At 37.6% G+C, this 18,928-nt stretch overlaps 2 protein-coding genes and 1 long non-coding RNA gene across 9 annotated transcripts in view; 1 reads left to right on the top strand and 2 right to left on the bottom strand.

The window, feature by feature from the left end:
- Nucleotides 1-8,205, bottom strand: part of Slc35e3 (solute carrier family 35 member E3) — a 55,479-nt gene extending 47,274 nt beyond the window's left edge. For 3 of the 5 annotated variants that reach the window (XR_009225542.1, XR_009225543.1, XM_046430686.2), the window contains exons 1-3: nt 7,576-8,204; nt 6,587-6,697; nt 2,531-2,689 (exon numbers count right to left, since the gene is read on the bottom strand). Coding sequence is in view for 3 of the 5 variants with exons in the window: in XM_046430686.2 (XP_046286642.1) it covers nt 2,531-2,689; nt 6,587-6,697; nt 7,576-7,977 (672 nt within the window). In the remaining 2 variants the exon portion in view is untranslated. Of the gene's footprint in view, nt 1-2,530; nt 2,690-6,586; nt 6,698-7,575 lie in introns of all 5 variants that reach the window. The other 2 variants (XM_046430687.2, XM_046430688.2) reach the window with 2 other exon arrangements.
- Nucleotides 8,206-8,309: 104 nt separating this feature from the next.
- LOC131423676 (uncharacterized) overlaps nt 8,310-18,928 on the top strand; it is a 35,319-nt gene continuing 24,700 nt past the window's right edge. For both annotated transcript variants that reach the window (XR_009225546.1, XR_009225547.1), the window contains exon 1: nt 8,310-8,495. This is a non-coding gene — a long non-coding RNA (uncharacterized LOC131423676). The remainder of the gene's footprint in view (nt 8,496-18,928) is intronic.
- Nucleotides 15,240-18,928, bottom strand: part of Nup107 (nucleoporin 107) — a 45,153-nt gene continuing 41,464 nt past the window's right edge. For both annotated transcript variants that reach the window (XM_046430744.2, XM_046430745.2), the window contains 2 exons: nt 16,085-16,252; nt 15,240-15,701 (listed from right to left, as the gene is read on the bottom strand). In XM_046430744.2, the coding sequence (XP_046286700.1) occupies nt 15,594-15,701; nt 16,085-16,252 (276 nt within the window). In that variant the 3' untranslated portion in view covers nt 15,240-15,593. The remainder of the gene's footprint in view (nt 15,702-16,084; nt 16,253-18,928) is intronic.

Below are 18,928 nucleotides of genomic sequence, written 5' to 3'. Positions count from 1 at the left end.
AATATGTCAGAATACACTCTACTGTATGTGTATCTAAAAAGAACAACAATAACAAAAATATACGAATTTGAAACAATTATTGGTCTCAGGGACAGCATAGTACAGTACTCAAGAATATGGAGATTGTGTGATGACTGCATATAGTCCCAGTTATGTGGGAGGCTGAAGCAGGAGCACTGCGTGAGCCCAGAAGTTGACGAACAGCCTGGGCAACAGCAGACCCCAACTCCAAAAAAAGGAAAAAAGGAGGGCGGGGGACAGATTCTGAGAGTGTAGCTCAGGGGTATAGCACTTGCCTGGTTGGGTTTAATCTCCAGAATTGTGAGTGGGGAGGAGGTGAAAAATAAGGACTTTAGAGTCAAGATGCATGGATTCAAATTCTGCCTCCGCTAATTAACTGTGGGATCTCAGGTCAGTTACATAATAACTCTTTTGTCTCTAGTTTCCCGGAGTAAAAATAGTTAATACTAGTATTAACCTCACAAAGTTATGAAGCGTAAATAAGTTAACATTTGCAAAGTGCTTGAATAATGCCTGGAAAAGATGAAGGGTTAGTAAGTATTTGGTAAGTTAACACCACCAACAAAAAAGACATTCCTACTGACTGTTTCAAAGGTTAAAGCTGTTAGAAGTGAAAGTTCCTGATAAGTAAGGTATTATGGACTGTTTGTTTCCTCCCAAACTTTGCATAATGAAATCTGAATTGTGATAGTATTAGGAGGTGACTAAGTCATCTCACTGATCCTCACAAAGGGGATTAATGCTCTTAGGAGAAGAGACAAAAGAGAGTTTGCTTCTCCTCTCTTTCCCTCTGGTGAGGATGTAAGGAGAAGACTGCCCTCTGTAAACAGAGGGCCTTATTACCAAGACCCCAACTGAGCTGGTACCCTAACGTCAGACTTCCAGTCTCCAGAACTGTGAGAAAAAAATGTTGGTTGTTTAAGCTACACAGTCCATATTTTTGTAATAGCAGCCTGAACTAAGACAATGGTGATTATATTTTCTAACTTAAATGTCCTCAAAGTACATATACTTTTGATCTACCAATTCTCCTCCTAAGACTCTATTCCATAGAGGGAAAATAAAAAGTATCAGGACACACAACGCATGTATAAGAATGTTTATTAAAATGTTGTTCATAGTGGTCAAGGACTAGGAAAAAAAAAATTGAATACCTAAAAGGGATTATTTATACAGACACTAAAAAGTATAATTTGGAGAGATTTTCATGGTATTGTTAAGAAAAGCATGTGCAGGGGCTGGAGGTATAGTTCATTAAGACAGCGCATGCTTCAGCTAGTTCAATCTCCGAAACCTGTATGATCCCACGTTTGTCAAAAATACAATGTGTGTATTGTATCTTTTTTTTTTTTTTAATATTTTTCAGTTCTAAATGGATTATTTATTTATTTATTTATTTGTGGTGCTGAGGATCGATCCCAGGGCCTCACGCATGCCACGCAAGTGCTCTACCACTGAGCCACAACTCCAGCCCCTGTACTGTATCTTTAAATGGGTATATGTAACAAGGAGAAAGATATTAAAGAACACTAGGGGTACACATGGGGAATGGGATGTTGAAGTGTACATGGATAGGAGGGACAGGGAAAAGGAATTCAGGATAAAAACAGCATATGATATGATTCTATTAGATAAAATTACACACACACACATACACATGTGTAAATTAAGAGAGATAGACAGACCGACCGACAGACACAGAGAGAGAGAGAGACAGACCTGTGAAATGGTCATTGTCAAAATGGTAACTAAATATCTTAGTGTGGTGGGACATCAGAGAGCTTCCACTTTCTCCATATTTTTTTTTGTAAGTTCAAAATCCACAACATAACCATGTACTTTTTATATATGTGAAAAATTCTTGGGGGTGCTGGGGTTGTGGTTCAGTAGTAGAGTGCTTGCCTGGCACAAGTGAGGCACGAGGTTCGATCCTCAGCACATTAAAAAAAAAAAAAAAAAAAAAAAAAAAATATATATATATATATATATATATATATGGTACTGAGGATTAAACCTAGGAGTGCTCTACCTCTGAACTACATCACTAGCTCTTGTTTTTGAAACAGGGTCTCACTTAGTTGCCCAGGATGGCCTTGAACTTGCAATCCTCCTGCCTAAGCCTCCTGAGTTGCTGGGAATACAGATGAGTAACACCATAACCAGCTAAGTACATACTATTTATATAAAAAGAAAGCCAATAAAATTAAATGCCCAAATTATTTGTTGGCTATAATCTGGCATGGTCAGAACAGTAACCAGGCATAAGATCAGTACTGTAGTCCTGGTTTTGCCATTGACTGGCTGCTGGACCTTGGAAGGTCCCTTTACCTTTTCTGCCTCAATTCTGTTGTCTGGAAAATAATCCTTACCTTGCCTTCCTTAAAAAAGGGTAATTATGAAGATTAAACATGAGAATGGATTTGAGATAGTGCTCTGAAACTAAAAAAATACATTAAAAACAAAGATATTATTACACTGTTTCTTAGGCACTGAAACAGCTAGAACTTACCAAAGCAGAAGGTGACCAGGGACCAAATATTCCTCCCTCTCCAAACACTGGCTCAAAGAAGGGCACAACAACCAGCAACATGGCAGATGACATTGGAGCCTGGTAGTACAGCAGCTGCATTGAATTTACTTGTAATTCATGCTGTTTGGCTCCTACCCACTGAAAATTAGGAGATAAACAGGTCAGGCACAAGAGAAAACCATCACTTAATCAATGATGCAACTCTAGCCACACAGACAGAAACATAGGGTACAGGCTGGGGGAGAGGAAATTCCTAATTATTCTACAAGATTTCCAAGACCAGTAGGATATCTGAATGCTCTTTAATTACCACAGATGAAAAGAGTTCTACAAATTCATTTTCTGATAAACTATTTTCCTCTCCATTCTTTACAAGGAAGAAAAACCCTTTCTATCTTCCTGATCCTATTAAATAGGGATAAGTAAATGGATATAGGGAACCATATACATCAGAGATTTTTTTCTAAGGCAGGAGTAGAAATTTAGGGGATAAACAGGAATATAGATGCAATGACAGACCTCATTTCTTCCTAAAAATGGCCCAAATAAAAAATTTTAAAAGGAAGATGGGGCACAGGGCAGTTCAGAGTCTAGGAGATTAACCCCGGTTATTCCAGTTGGCTGCCAAAGTGTGTGGTCTTTTCAGTCACTTCAGAAAATCCAATCAATGGCAGAAGAAAGTTTCCTCTCTTTGGATGACTTTTCTGTGGGTAGTATCCCCGCTGCCCCATTTGACCCAGGTACACTGGATAATCACAAACCCCCAAATACTGTCATTCAGTAGAAATAAAACCTCAAAACCTCAAATCCCAACAGGCCTCAAAGTGCTTCACAAATAGGACTGAAAAGGAGGCTTTGAAGAATGCTCAGTAAAACTGAATAAGATCTGGAAAGAACAGCAAGGCTTCCGAATGACTTCTACAAGCTTTTCTCCTGTAGGTCTGGGTACCTTGTTACATAAATTCTCAGTCTATAGAAATTCAGCGAGACAAAAATAGAAGAGCAGGAAATTTGAGCCATATTCCCGCCAGTTTTAACTAAGAGTCATCTGTGAATATGAAGGACAAAGAATTGATTCTTCTGCTGCCAGCTACTGGGGGCACAGCAGTGAGCAAACATGGAGGGATGTAGAGAATGCAACTTTCCTTTCCCAGGCTCACTAGGCTCACATCCAGCCTCCACCTCTGCCACAGGACTGCCTGGAATGGTGGGCCTTGCTGTCCCTCACTGCAGTGCAGCCTGGCTTCTGTCCACAACCCCTCTAATGGCCTCCCAAAGGGCACCATCTCCTTTGACGGCCTCATCCAAAGGATACCCTGAACTAATCTTTTTTCCTATCTGCTGACGTCTTCAGCTCTGACCTCCTTCCTCTCACCTCCCACTCCTCCCACTCACCCCACAGTGCTGGCGTGGAACCCAGGGCCTCACACACGATTGGCAAGTGCTCTACCACACCCAGAGCAAGAGTTACACTCCCGGCTTTCCTTGAGTATTTTTACCATAGCACCTTCCACAACTTTCTGGCCATTTTTACTTAGCCTGCAGGAATTTCTTTAAAATCAAGTTGCTTCCTTCCTTCCTTCCACCAAGGAGCTCCTCTTGTGTCACCTCAATAATAAATGCCATCAATTCCCCCAAGGATCCTACTCCTTACTTTCCTCACTCTCACATTTAATCAGACCCCACTGGTTCTTCCTCCCAAAGGTCTCTGGAGTATCTTTCAGCTTCCCATTGCCTGGCCCAGGCCATTCCTGCCTTCCCCTAGAAGCATGGATAGGTTCCTAACTGCTGTCACCCTTTCTCACTTCCCTTAAGTACCCTTCATTGCCACCAGTGATTTTTCTTAAACAAAGGGCATGATCAAGCCACTCCCCTACCTAAACTCCTTTATGTGGTGCCTGCAGAATGAAGACACTTTTTTAGCATGACAGGAGACTGCCATCTGGTATCACCCACTGCTTGGCTTCTTCTTTCCATAGTATACTTACAGTCTAACCTCACTAAACAAATCAGGTTCTCCCAAAGGGCTCTGTACTTTCACACATACTTCAAGGAAAGACCTATTATATTTCACTGCTGAGCAAATTCCTGTGCATCCTTCAATTTAAATTGTTAACTTTCCCTCAGGTCTTGCCTCATCACCCTGGATGGAGGGCTGCCATTTCTTCCTTGGTCTTCTTCAAGACTTGGCTCACACGCTGAAGTGACCAGCTGTCTACACATGTTTCTACAGTGATGGATTATAGCTGATGCTCATCTTTGTATCCTTAAGGATGAATATAAAGCAGAAAAGATGTCTGCTGAGTGAATGAGTCAACTATTTTGTACAATTGAAGTTTACAGCTCATCACTCTTCTTTCAACTCCTTTTAATTACCCCAGCAGTAGAAGAAGAAATAACTTAGAACACACTGGGATATAATGGGCAGATACAGATTTCTTTAAAAGGGATTTTTTTTTTTTAAAAATCTTTGTATTCCATTATATTACTTCTACTATTTACTGATAATAGAACATTTGCACATTTACAACCCCTCTTGGTCAATCTCATCTCAAATATCTACCTTAGAGATATAGAACCCTTGATTCTAATCTACAGTAGCTTTGAAACTTCTGTGAACAAAAATGGTCATACTGACATAATGAGTACTCTGTATTGAAATTATGTGTAAGTACAAGAAATTCTAATATTCAACAGATCAACTTCTTGCTATTTTAGTGAATATTTAATCCATACATTTTGTTAAATGCAAAATATGCATTTAATAAAAATAAATAGTAATATTCACTATGCCTAGTAACAAAATTTAAACTCACTGAAGTGTACCCAAATACGATTTTTTAATTAACAAAGCTAAATTTCTTTAATCTTTAGATCATTCTCTGTAGTAAAACAGCATATCATGGAGCCAAGTAACAAAACTGAGTGAGTGCTTCATCCTTTCATGACACTGGTCTCATCTTTCGTTTAAACTGCTTCTCTGCTACTAAAAAATGTATTCGTGACTGTACTATTTTTTCATGACAACGTTGCTGAAATGATCGTTACCAGAGAATTTAAGATGCTAGGGCTGCAATACTGAACTCCTAACATTCCCAACAAGAATGCCTCCGTTTATAACCAGTGGATGTCTGTGAAAAAAATAAAATTGGTTACACATTTTGGCTTTGATTCCCCATGCAGGCACACCCAGAAATTCCAAACCAAGGTTTTCAGTATAGAGAGAATACTGTTTCACTGCACCTTATACCATGTTCTTTTTCACCACTATATGAGAAACAAAATGACCTTGTTGGGATTTTATAGTAATAAAGTAAATGGATCCATGAACAAATTTTTAAGAATGCTGTCACAGGCAAGACACTGTGCTTGAACAAGAAGTGAGATACCCATTTCTACAAAAAACTCAATTGATATAAATAAATTATTAAAAGCCAATATATAGCAACATATTTTTTGAGGCAAAAAAAAACCCCAAAAAACTATGAAAGCAAAAATTTCCTTTCCTGTTCAGATGTCTGGAAGTACACTCACTTCTTCACAGCAACTTTAAAATTAAAGGGTAAATAATAACATAACTAATGAATTCAGAAAGTAAAATCTTAAAATTTTTTTTTTGTAGTTGTAGGTGGACAGAATGCCTTTGATTTCATAATTTTTACGTGGTGCCGAGGACTGAACTCAGTGCCTCGTGCATGCTAGGCAAGCACTTTGCCACTGAGCTACAGCCCCAGCCCACTAAAATAAAGTCTTACTTCTAGTTTTGTAAAGATTTCCCAGAAAATAACATAACTTCATCCCAAACTCACACTCTTAAGCATGGATATTATACACTTACAAACAGGTATTTGGTGAGCATCACACACCCAAGTTTCTCTGTTTTCTTCTCTTCACCTTGAGTCAATTTATGCAATTATGGTTTCTTCCCAACAGTCTATTGTCTCTATACTGTATTTTCTAAACCTTGGGATACAGCTTCAAAACTTATGACATCTGCTAAAAAGGCACATAAAGGAAAAAAAAAAAATTACCAACCACTTGATAAAGGGATGTAACTAAAACACCAAGAGCAGCAAACACCATTCCAAGGAAATTAAACTTCACATCGTAATAAGAATTTAGGATTACACCTAAAGTTATAGGAATCTGTAAAGAAAAAGAGGTAAAATTCTGTTCAGATTAAATTCAAGAAACAAATTTAATATTCCTTTCACAGTGTCTTACAAGGCTAATAATCATAAACACATATCTGGGAAGCAACAAATCTATAATTTTTTTTTCACTTGTGAAAATTGTTCATTCTTTTTCTTACATGTGAAATATTATAATTCCATATTGATGCTCACATTTTGTTCTATTTTGAATTTGGGGTAAAATAATGAGTCTATGCATTGTGCTTTGCAAGAAATTACCGCATGCATGCATGCACAGGTAAGTAAATGGAACACAAAAGTAATGCCTAAACAACATGTAACTGTCACAATAAAAGCATTAAGATCTTAAATATTAAAAGTTACTAAGTGCTGATATTATTCTACTGAATCTCCTTTCATTTAAAGATGCAGATGCCTCTGCAGTATGTCCTTGCAGACATATTCTGAGACATTTTTTTCTAGACCTTTTCACATTCATCATCTGTGGTTTGATTCCCTTGGGGAGAAGGGTTTCTCAGTTTGAGCTTGTACAGATATCCTGATACACTGAACTGCACCCCTCTTTACAGCTTTCTTTTCTTTCCAATCACAGAATTTGAAGATTCCATTAAACAGTAGTTGCTAAAACCCACACTAGCACACTCTTCTGGACTAAGAGCCCAACAAAGGCTTTCTTACCCCTGCATTCCCAAATAAACCCTAAGTTCACATGCTCATAGAACATGACTCATTTGATTCAAGAAGATGGGAAAGAGCGTGACGCAGGTTAAACAATGTACGTTCAAATTTCCCGGAGAGAAAGACGTCCAGGACGTGGGGTCCAGGAGGTAAGTGTTTAGGGATGTGTGTCGGACAGCTGGAGTTACTCACCAGCGTGAGCTTTATCCTTGTGGAGAAGCTTTTCTGGTAGCAGAAGGTCTGGATGGCTATGATCACCGGCGTTGTCATGGCCTTGGCCAGCTGGTAGGTACCTATGGTGTTGTTCTGCAGAGAGAGGTTGGTGAAGACCACAAAGCCACAGAAGCTGAGGGCGAGGAGGAGGAGTTTGGTGGGAGGCAGAGTTTTGGGAGCAAAGATGTCCAGCTTCTGGCAGATGTACAAGCCCAGCCAAGTAACCATGAAGTGCACCAGGGTCAGGCTTATGTTGGGAAAGCCGTGATGCACATAGATCCATTTATTGAGAAACACGATGCAAATGGACACTAGCAGATTAAACAGGAGCCCAGCAGCTATTCGCCCGTTGCCCCGTACTCGGTCCGCCAGCGAAGCCATGATCCCCGCCGCTGGCCGAGAGGCGACACCTGCGAAGCCGGGACCGTCCAGCTTCCGAAAGGGGTGCCCAGCCGGTCTCCGGCTGCCGTTCCCCTCCACGCCGCGTCCTCGCAGACGCCGGCCTTACGATCCAGCCAGGCATACACTAGTCGAATTCCGAGCCAGTAGAAACCTCAGCGACTCACACAAGCTCCACCGCCGCCCAGTGAGCCAGCGAGGACGCGGCAGCACGTCCCCGGCCCGCCCCACCTCCGCCCAAGGCCACGTGACTCGGGGCGCCAGCGCTTCCGCTGTGCCTCAGTAGGCAGCCAGTTCTACACTGCGCAGGCGCACTGAGCTCGGAGCATGGAACCGCTGGTGTTTGGCTCCTATCTGTAGGTCCCGCGTAATATGCCCAACTCCAACCTTAACTGGCCTACTGGGACCCCTTTCTGATGGTTTCCGTGGGTCCACTGTCTAGATATGGTACGAGTGGGATGTGCAGATACTGTTGGCCAATTTTACCTATGAGGCGGATGGTGAGCAATTTCAAGTCTTCGCTTGACTTATCTACAAAGCATATTTAAAAACGTTTTTCTTAAAATATCCGAACATACTGAAAAGTAGAGTGTGATGGCCCGTCATATACTCAGGGTAGATATAACAATATTTTGGCACATTTGCTTCAATTTTTACTCATGTATCACATCTTTTTTACCCCTGAATACTTAGGTGAGCCTAAAAGTAGGCACATTTCTCCGTATTACCACAATACTGTTTTCACTCCTGTGGCTTAACAGTAACCAGTATCAAATATCTTGTCCAAGTTTCTGGAGGTGGAGGGGATTTTAGACTTTGAGTGTATGCTACCTAATTGGTCTCTAGAAAGTTTGTGCTAATTTATATTCATGCGGCTACAGTACGGTTGATTTTCCTTACTGTGAAAAACTAGGAGTGATTTTTCAGTAATTTGATAAAAAGAAATAGTGAGAAATTGTGCTTTTAATTTGCAGGTTTTTTTATTTCCAGTGACTTGAGTAGTCATAGGATTAGATGAGTTATTTGGTATATTTTCTATCTGCTCATTTTGTTTAGGGGTACTTGACTTTTTCTAATTGATGTATAGAAGGACGTTATGCTTTGGTAAGTTCTTTGCTGACTTCGCCAAAGTTATGGTTAATAAACAATTGAGAGTTTCTTCCACATTTTAAATCAGTTTTTGTATTTTATTTTTCTAGAAAACTGTCCATTTTACTTAAATATTTTACTTTTTAATTTTTTTATTTATATTTGACAGCGGGATGCATTACAATTCATATTACACATATAGAGCACACATTTTTCATATCTCTGGTTGTAGTGTCTTCATACATGTACTTTGGATAATAATGTCCAACACATTCCACCATCATTTCTAATACCATACCCCCTCCCTTCCCCTCTCACTCTTCTGCACTATCTAGAGTTCATCTAATCCTCCCACACTCCCCCTCACTACCCCAAATAAATATTTTAATATGCTTAGAGTAGTATGTAGTATTTTACACTGTTTCACCTGTTGTCCTGTATCATTTTTATTATTATGCATTTGCATTTGTCCCATGATTAGCATTGCCAGTATGTTGTATATTTCATTGGCCTCTTCTACTGGTTTTGTTCCAAGTCATTAATTTTTTCTGGAGTCTCATAGTTTTTTTGTTGTTGTTGTTGTTTTGGTATTGGGGAGATTGAACCCAGGGATGCTTTACCACTGAGCCATATCCCTAACGGGTTTTTATGTTGATACAGGGTCTCACTAAGTTGCTGAGGCAGGCCTCAAAATTTGCAATCCTCTTGCCTCAGCCTCACAAGTCATTGGAATCACAATAAGATTACAAGTGTTATAGATTTAAAAAAAAAATTTTTTTGGTAGTTGTAGATGAACAGAATTCCTGTATTTGTTAAGTGATGCTAAGGATTGAACCCAGTGCCTCACCATGCTAGGCAAGCATTCTGCCACTGAACCACACTCCATCCTGTATCAGATATTTTTATTTAAATGAGAAAAATTTAGAATAGCTTTGGCCATGGTCCTTAAGTCAGTGTAATATTTTCATTGTCCTTAATTTCTAAGTAGTTTGATGGAAGGTTTTAAATTTCTCCTTTGTTGTAAAAATTATTCAAATATTTATTGAACACTTGCTATGTATCAGGCAATACATCTGAACTAGACCAGACCCTCTTTCATAGAACTTAGAGAAGACTAGTATTAAACGATTAGAAATTATAATGAGTGTTCTAAAATAATAAAACATAATTCTGTGAGTGTATAAGAACTTACCCTAGACTTGGGGAAGAAAGGTAGTCAAAGGCTTCTTTAAGGAAATGGTTCTTAAACTAAGAAAAGAATGAGTAAATGTTGATTAAGCATTGTCTAAAGTCTAGCTCTCCTAACGTGCTCTTCCTAATATATTCTATTGTGTGTGCTCCTCTTTCTACATCATCAGACTTTACTAATTGTTACTGTACTTCATGCCTTTTCCATTATATATTTTATTTTCATCCTCCCTTCCAGTTTGGAACAATAGAAGCCTATCTGACTAATGATTTACAAGGCTTACCCTTACCTATTCCTTTAAGAGCGCAAAGGAACTCTATTTAGTTGCTTCAATTCACTCTTTTTGTGATTATAGATTTGGGCGAATAATCTTAGCATGTCTGACAAATTATATTTTTGTAATCCCTTATTTCTGATATTTGAAACTACACACTTATGATTTGGACATGAGATGTTACCACAAAAACTCTGTGTTAGGCAATGCAAGAATGTTTGAAGGTGAAATAACTAAAAGATTATGAGAGATATAACCTGAACAGTGGATAAAAGCCATTTCATAGATAAATAATTTGAATAGATAACTGGTGGGAACTGCAGCCAGGTTGGATGTAACTGGAAGAAGTAGGCCTGGGGGCATACCTTGGGGATTATATTTTGTCCCTGGCTCCTTGAGTTCTCTCTCTCTCTTTCTCTCCTTCCTGGTTGTTATGAGCCGAGTAGCTTTCCTCCACCCTGCCTTTCAGCCATAATATTCTGCCTTACCTCAGGCAGACAGCAGTGGAGTCAGCCAACTGAAATTCCAAGCCAAAATAACTTTTCCTCCTCTAAGTTGTTCTTACCAGGTATTTCAGTCACAGCAATAAAAAGCTGACTAACATGCAGATGGTTCCTGGCTTAACATTGTTTCAATGTAAATCATTTGACATTTGAAGATCCAGAAGTGGTAACACAAGTAGAAACTATACTTCAGATTTAATCTCTAGCAGTATGTGATACAATACTCTCCCATCATGCTGAGCAATAGCACAGCCCTATAGCCCTCAGTCAGCCAGGCAGTCATAAGTGTGAACAACTGATATTCTGCAGTGTACCAATGATGCTAAGCAATGATGTTCAGTAGCTGTGTATTAAATGCATTTTAAACTTAAGGTATTTTTAATTTATGAAACTTCATTGGGATGTAACCCCCTCCTAAATTAAGAAGAATCTGTAGTTAAAATATGCACTCTGAGGGCTGGGGTTGTGGCTCAGTGGCAGAGTGCCTGCCTCGCACATGTGGGGCACTGGGTTCAATCCTCAGCACCACATAAAAATAAACAAACAAAATAAAGATATTGCATCCATCTATAACTAAAAAATATTTTTAAAAATATGCACTCTGAAATTTGGGTTAAAGGATAAATATATTAGGACTGAGGATGCAGCTCTTAGCATGTGCCAGGTCCTGGGTTAGATTCCCAGCACCATAAAAAACAAAGAGCTAAACTATAGTGGATCTCAACTGACTTATATTTACCAACCTTGTTACTAAAAGCCTTCCTGAGTCTAACCCTATCTGTGTTAGTTTTGTCAATGGGACAAAAATACTTGAAGAAATAACTTATGAGTAGCAAAGATTTTGGTTCATAGTTTCAGACATTTCAGCCCATTGGTCACTTGTCCTTATGGTGGCACAGCACATTATAGCAGGAGCATGTTGCAGAGCAAAGCTTTCACGTCATGGTGGGCAGGAAGCAAAAAAAAGTAAGGGGTCAGGGTCCCAATACCCACTTTGTGTGCATGCCCCAGTGACCCAATTTCCTTCCACTAGGCCATACTTTCACCTTTTCCCCATAGTGCCACAGGCTGGCAACCAAGTCTTTAACACATGGCCTTTGGCTGGACATTTAAGATCCAAACCATAATGTTATTCTTTTTCTTTTTGGTGGTACTGGGGATTGAACCCAAGGACACTCTACCACTGAGCTATATCCCCTGCCCTTTTTTATCATTTGAGATATGGTCTCACTAAGTTGCCCAGGCTTGCCTCCAACTTGGGATCTTCTTGCCTCAGCCTCCCAAACCACAGGGATTACATGCACCACTGTACCCTGCACCTTAACACCATTTTTGTCACCCATTCGGTTTTTCACTATTTCCGAGTCTATACTTCTTCAAGGCAATTTAGTTGGTTAATTGGCTTTATGTAAAGTGCAGGTGCCCTCATCCTAACCACAGTCCTGAAATGTGATTATTAGTCTCACTTGGTATGTCAAAATAGAGTATAATCTCACAGCTAAGATGGGATGAGACTAAAATAAAACCCAAATCTCTGGTTCTATGGCCCACTTGTGTGTGTGTGTGTGGGCGGGGTGGGGGGGGAGATAGGGATCTCATCATAGTTGCTTTGGCTGCCCTTGAACTCCTGAGCTCAAGCAATCCTCCTGTTTTACCCTCCGAAGTAGCTGGGACTGCAGATAGGCAGCACTGCACCCAGCTTTATTAGTTTTTGTTGTGTGTGTGTTGGGTTTGAACCCAGGTGCATTTTATCACTAATCTACATTTCTAGTTCTCCCTTGCCCCTAGAGGCAAGATCTTGTGCTAATTTAATTAGCCTCCTGCTTCAATCTCCCAAGAAGCTGGGATTATAGGTGTATACTACCATGTGTAACTACATTTGAGTTGTCTTTCCATTTGATTTTTTAATTTTTTTAAATTGTAGATGGACACAATATCTTTATTTTTATGTGGTGCTCAGGATCGAACCTAGGGCCTCACACGTGCGAGGCAAATGCTCTACCACTGAGCTACAACCCCTAGCTGCCCATTTGATTGTTCAAAGATAAATTTACACTTAAATGTGTAAAGCATAACTGTATTGGGTTGGTGGGGTTCTGTGAACTAACCCCAGGATCTTTAACACTAAGCATATACTCTACTACTGAGTTAGACACCCAGCTTTCAACTGTATAATTTTTTGACAACTGATACACCTATGTAATCCCTATCAAGATGTAGAATATCTCCTTTACCCCCAAAAGTTCCCTATGTTCCTTCTCAGAAAATAGGATGTCCCTCCCCTGTAAAAGTCAATATTTTAATTTTTTTCACGATTAGTTTTAACTGTTCAAGAACTTCGTATAAATGAATAAAATAACATGTAATTTGACTTCTTCTGTTGAATTTATGAGTAGTTATTTCCTTTTTATATTACTGAGTATGAACATCACAAGTTGTTCAGCTGTTCTCTGATTAATGGGTATGTAGGTTAGATCATTCCTAGTTTGGAGCTTTTAAAATAATGCTGTTATGAATGTGTGTGTGTGTGTGTGTGTGTGTTGTTGTGATAGAACCAGCCCTTGCACATGCTAAGCACTGCTATGATCATTTTTTTTTAAATTAGCTACAACTATGATCATTTTTTAACACACATTTTTGTGGAATTTATTTTCATTTCTCTTGGGTAAGTATGTAGGTTGAAATTTCTAGGTAAATTACAGAAAATGTTTGAAAATTTCCCCAAATAGGCTGATAAGATAGTTCATATCTATAATACCAGCTACTGAGGAGAATGAGTTAGGAGGATCCCAGTTTGAGGCCAGCCTGGACAATTTAGTGAGATCCTCTCTCAAAATAAAATATAAAAAAAGCTGGAAAGGTAACCCAATAGTAGAGGTCTCTTGAACTCAATTTCTGATTAGGGCAGGGCAGGACAAATTTTCCCAGAGACAGTATCGTTTTACATTCTTCCCTAACAATGTATCAGTCATAATTTATTCCACATCCTTGTGAAGATTTGGTGTTGTCTGTCTTTTGGGTTTTAGCTCATTGTAGTTCTTTAAGTAAGAGTCCATCTTTGAATCATTTTCACTGGCATAAATAAAACTTGAAGCAGAGTTCATTGCTTCACACATTTCTAATTGATTTCTATTGTGATCAACTAGTGTTGTAGGCCTTGGGTACAGGAGGAATGACAATACCTATCGCTGATTTAAGCCAGAATTCCCAAATAGCTAACTAGAATCACAAATGGAATACTGTATTTTAAAATATAACTTCTGTGATCCATTCCCAGGCCTCCTGAGCCAGACATCCCCAGGTGTCATCTGTAAGAAAATATTTAAGAAATTCCTTGGATGATTCAGATGATTAGCCAGCTTTGGTATAATAGTATTTCTCTTTCAGTTATCTCCCGTTTATAAGCCATGTAGTATAGTTAACTTGGCCTACTTGCTAGTTTATAAACATGCCTAGCATTTACCATTGTTGGCCTTGCTAATACTGATTTCCTAATCTATAGTGCTTCACGATACTTGAATCTTATCTTTATACTTCTGCAAATTTAGTGCATTACTCAAACTTCAGCCCAAGTTGCTCAGAGCCTTTTTAACTGAAGACAGTTTCTTCCTGTTCAGACTTTTTTTTTTTTTTAACCTTTGAGACAGAGGACTGCTAAATTTCCCAGGCTGGTCTTAAACTCTTAATCCCACCTAAGTCTCCTAAGTAGTTGGGATTTACCACCATACTATTTGTATTTTTTAATGGCACCTTTTAAATATGTATATTTTCCCTATAAGAAGGATTGGATTAGATCTTATTTATTTTGAATTTCCCAATGTTTTCAATGCTTACTGTGTATCAGATATTGCATTTTTTTTAATGTTCCAATTTCCTTGTATTCCCTAACTTACTTTAATAGCAGGTTTCTTAAGTGAGAGTTATAAACTAAAAATGTTTTCAAAATAAAGAAAGTAATAATGTTATTATTATTGTTGTTGAAAACATTTTTTGCTGTATTCATCTTAGTAACTAATACTTTTTAAAATTACTGAATTTATAATAAATGAAAAATTATATACTTGGCTTGAAAATGAATCTACTCTCCATCCTCTTTATAATTTTAAGATATTAGAGTGCTTACGATTACATGAAAAAAATTAGAATAAACAATTTAATTTACTTTTATATAAAAGAGATAAACTTGAAATTTTTAAGAACAGAATATTTTAATTTTTACATATTTTATTAAAAAACACACTTAGAGAAATAACAGTACATTAAATTTTCAAAGCGTCACCATACTATTCTGGTTTGTTTTGTTTTTATTTTTGTTTTTGTGGTGCTAGTATTTTTTTTTTTTTGCATATTAGTGCTCTACCACAGAGCTTATACCCTCAGCAATATTCTGAAAATGTACAAAATTCAAATGTCAAAATTTTACATTTCCCCCCAGAATAATGCAGAAGAAAAAAGGCCAGTAATTACAAATATGTATATTATGTAAAAAAAAAAACCCCTCTGTTTATCATGGGAATTAGTAACAATACAAAGAGTGAATGAATTATGACTGAATTTCATACCCTAATGGGTCAAGTCCCTGGTCTAGAAGCATTAAAGAGGATTCCCTTAACTTCTGCAGCAATTTCCTTAGTTCTTCCTTAGAAAATACCTGGTATCAAAAAAGAAAAACAAAATTAAGAATGAGAAAAAAAGAATATGATCTTTTAGTTACCTAATTAATCTGATGATTTAAATTAATATAAGAAATTTCTTTGTATGATTTATATGAACAGAAGCTAGAAAATTAGAGTAGTTTAGGAACTTCAGGCTATTTCTCAGAGTCAGTCTATATATTTCTAACTGCTTATATGTTCATATACATATTTGGAAAAAAAGCACATACATTAAAACTAGACTGTTACTTTCAGGAAGGTCAAGAACAACTAAAATCCAAAAACAATAAAAAATGTAAGCATGTCTTCACAAAATTAAATATCACCATAAAGTATATCAAATCAATAAAATTTAAACAGCAAGCATTCTAGCACTTACCAGATAGAGTTTATGGCGCTCAGAGGATACCATATCTGCTAACTGCAGGCATTCCTGATACTGACCAGTACTATGCAATATGGTGTGAAGCAGAAAACACAACATTGGCAAACATAGCTTTCTCAATAAAACCATCTGATGTGTTCTTTCATGGTCTTCCTCAGCATCCTACAAACAGACATCAAGTCATCATTTTAACAACTTTAAGCTAACTATCCTTACAAATGGAAAAGGCATGTACAGTTGGTCCTGTGCATTAATTGGTTCCAAATCTCTAGATTCAACCAACCATAGAAAGTAAATAGATATTTGGGGTAAAAAGTTGCAACGGTACCAAACATATACAGACTTTTTGTTCTTGTTGTTATTCCTTAAACAATATAATATAAGAACTAATTACATAGCATTTACATTGTATTAGGCATTATAAATAATCTAGAGATGATTTAAAGGATATGGGAGGATAGGAGCAGGTTATATAAAATATTATGCCATTTTATATAACAGATTTGAATATATGTAATTTTATTATCCACAGGGATTTTCTAACCAAACCCTCATAGATGCTGAAGGATGACTGTGCTGAATCAAAATCAAAACAGGTAGAAGCTAGGCCTGGGGTCGTGGCTCAGTGGTAGAGCGCTTGCCTAGCACGTGCAGGGCCCTGGGTTCCATCCTCAGCACCACATAAAAATAAATAAATAAGAGTATTGTGTCCAACTACAAATAAAAAATAAATATTCAAACAAAACAAAACAAAACAAAAAACCAGGAAGAAGCTAAAGTTTTTCGGTTTTGGCAGTGCTGGGGATTGAACCCAGGGCCTCACACAAGCCAGGCAAGTGCTCAACTACTGAGACCTTTTAAAAAAAAAAAAAAAATTGTTTTGAGATAGGATCTCATTAAATTGCCCAAGTTGGGCTTGAATTTGTAGTGCTCCTCCCTCTACCTCCCCAAAAGCTGGGATTATAGGTATGTGCTAATTATTCTAAGGCTTATAATGCCTATTAAAAATAAAATGAGGCAAGGTTTTAATCATGTTATGTAGCAAACAAAATTTTATGCCAAAAAAGTATGAAGATGAACAAGGTATACAAGAGAGGGAACAGAATAATGAAAATGCTATTGAGTGTATTTCTAACAAATTTAATATCTATAATAACAACATGCATAAAAAGAATAAGAGAAACTGAATACCATCAGAACAAAAAGCAGAATAGAAAACATCACCACACTTTACTGGATATGTACAGATGTAATTACAGATAGATCTAAGGAGATGTGAAAACACACACCAAACTGACAGCAGTTAAACTTGGGAAAAATGGTTAGGATGCAGAGAAGGGTGCACAGGGGAAAGAACTATGTGGCAACTTTCTAGTTTTTTCCACAAGGAGAATGAATTTATGATTTTCTTGTATAATTTAGAAAAACTGACAAAACCTATAGTTTTGAATATAATTAATGAGAGAAGAGATATATGAGGATAATCTTATGTAGAAAAAAAGTTAAGTATTTTTTTCTGGATTTTTCTAAAGCAAAACTGCAGAAATAAAAGAGTAGCCCTTTTATGCTCACTGTTTTCTCACTACACACTTGAAAATTAAAATAGCGAAAATAATAAAAACACACCCAAACACATTAAAATTTCTGAAATAATCTTTAAAACAAAAAGGAAGGGCTGGGGTATATCTCAGTGGTGGAACATGTGTCTAGCATGCATGAGGCCCTGAGTTTGATTCCTAGCATAACAAAAAGAAAAATCAGAAGGAAACACATAGAACTCATCGTGTAAAATACAACAAAACAGAATAGCCAGGACAAAGTAAAGCAATAACTGGTCCTTTAAAAAGCTTAATAAAATATCTCAAAATATTTCTTGGGAGAGGCTATAAAACTAAATTGCTAAAACATTTTCAAATATAGATATAAATGGAGTAAAGCAACAAAATGTGGCTTGGTTATTCTACCAAGAAGTAACGTACTAACTTAGGCTAACCTACCTAACTTATGCCAGGTTTCCACACACAAGAAAAATATTGCCCATTAATCTTTTAGTCTTGTTTTGAGGTATAAATACATAAAAGCAAATATTAAAATATATGCCTCATATTTTCTTAGTTTTTTTTTTTTTTTGTACTGGCAATTGAACTCGGGGGCACTCGACCACTGAGCCACATCCCCAGCCCTATTTTGTATTTTATTTAGAGACAGGGTCTCACTGAGTTGCTTAGTGCCTCGCTATTGCTGAGGCTGCCTTTGAACTCAAGATCCTCCTGCCTCAGCCTCCCGAGTCGCTGGGATTACAGACATGTGCCACGGCACCCAGCCATATTTTCTTAGCTTTAAAAATGAAAGCACTTTCATTTATTTTCTCAAGGTGAGGCACTCACTGGGGAAAAAGGAAGGGAGGGAAATAAAAGGTACTAGAGAATGAGAATGATCAAATATGTTTAAGTACAAATATGACATAATAAATCCTACTATTATATATAATTACAATGCACCAATAAAAAAGATAAGGTACTCACTAGATTATCTAAATGTGTTAGATTTAAAATGCAATTTAAAACACCTCAAATTTTTACTCATTATTCATATTACTGACCCCTCTAGAGGCAGAACCTATTAAGAATGATAAGAGAACTGTTGCTTTCTGGGGCTTTCCATTTATGCTCTAGTATAGTCTTTCCCCTATGCTAAGGAGGTAAAGTACCCCTGGTTCTTGGATTGCTTGTTACCTAAAAGCTATAAAAGGTACCATAAGATGAATTGTGGTACCTGCTCCTCCTAAATCCTATTGTTGCTGCCACAGTATCAGGGAGTGGTGCAAGTGATCTCTTT

This window comes from Marmota monax, unplaced genomic scaffold (genome assembly GCF_021218885.2).
Source record: "Marmota monax isolate L192 unplaced genomic scaffold, Marmota_monax_Labrador192_F-V1.1 WCK01_AAM20220418_F8-fsc00056, whole genome shotgun sequence".
Classification (NCBI taxonomy): domain Eukaryota; kingdom Metazoa; phylum Chordata; class Mammalia; order Rodentia; family Sciuridae; genus Marmota; species Marmota monax.
Note: the sequence above shows the minus strand (reverse complement) of the source record. Positions and strands in the feature narration are given on the sequence as shown.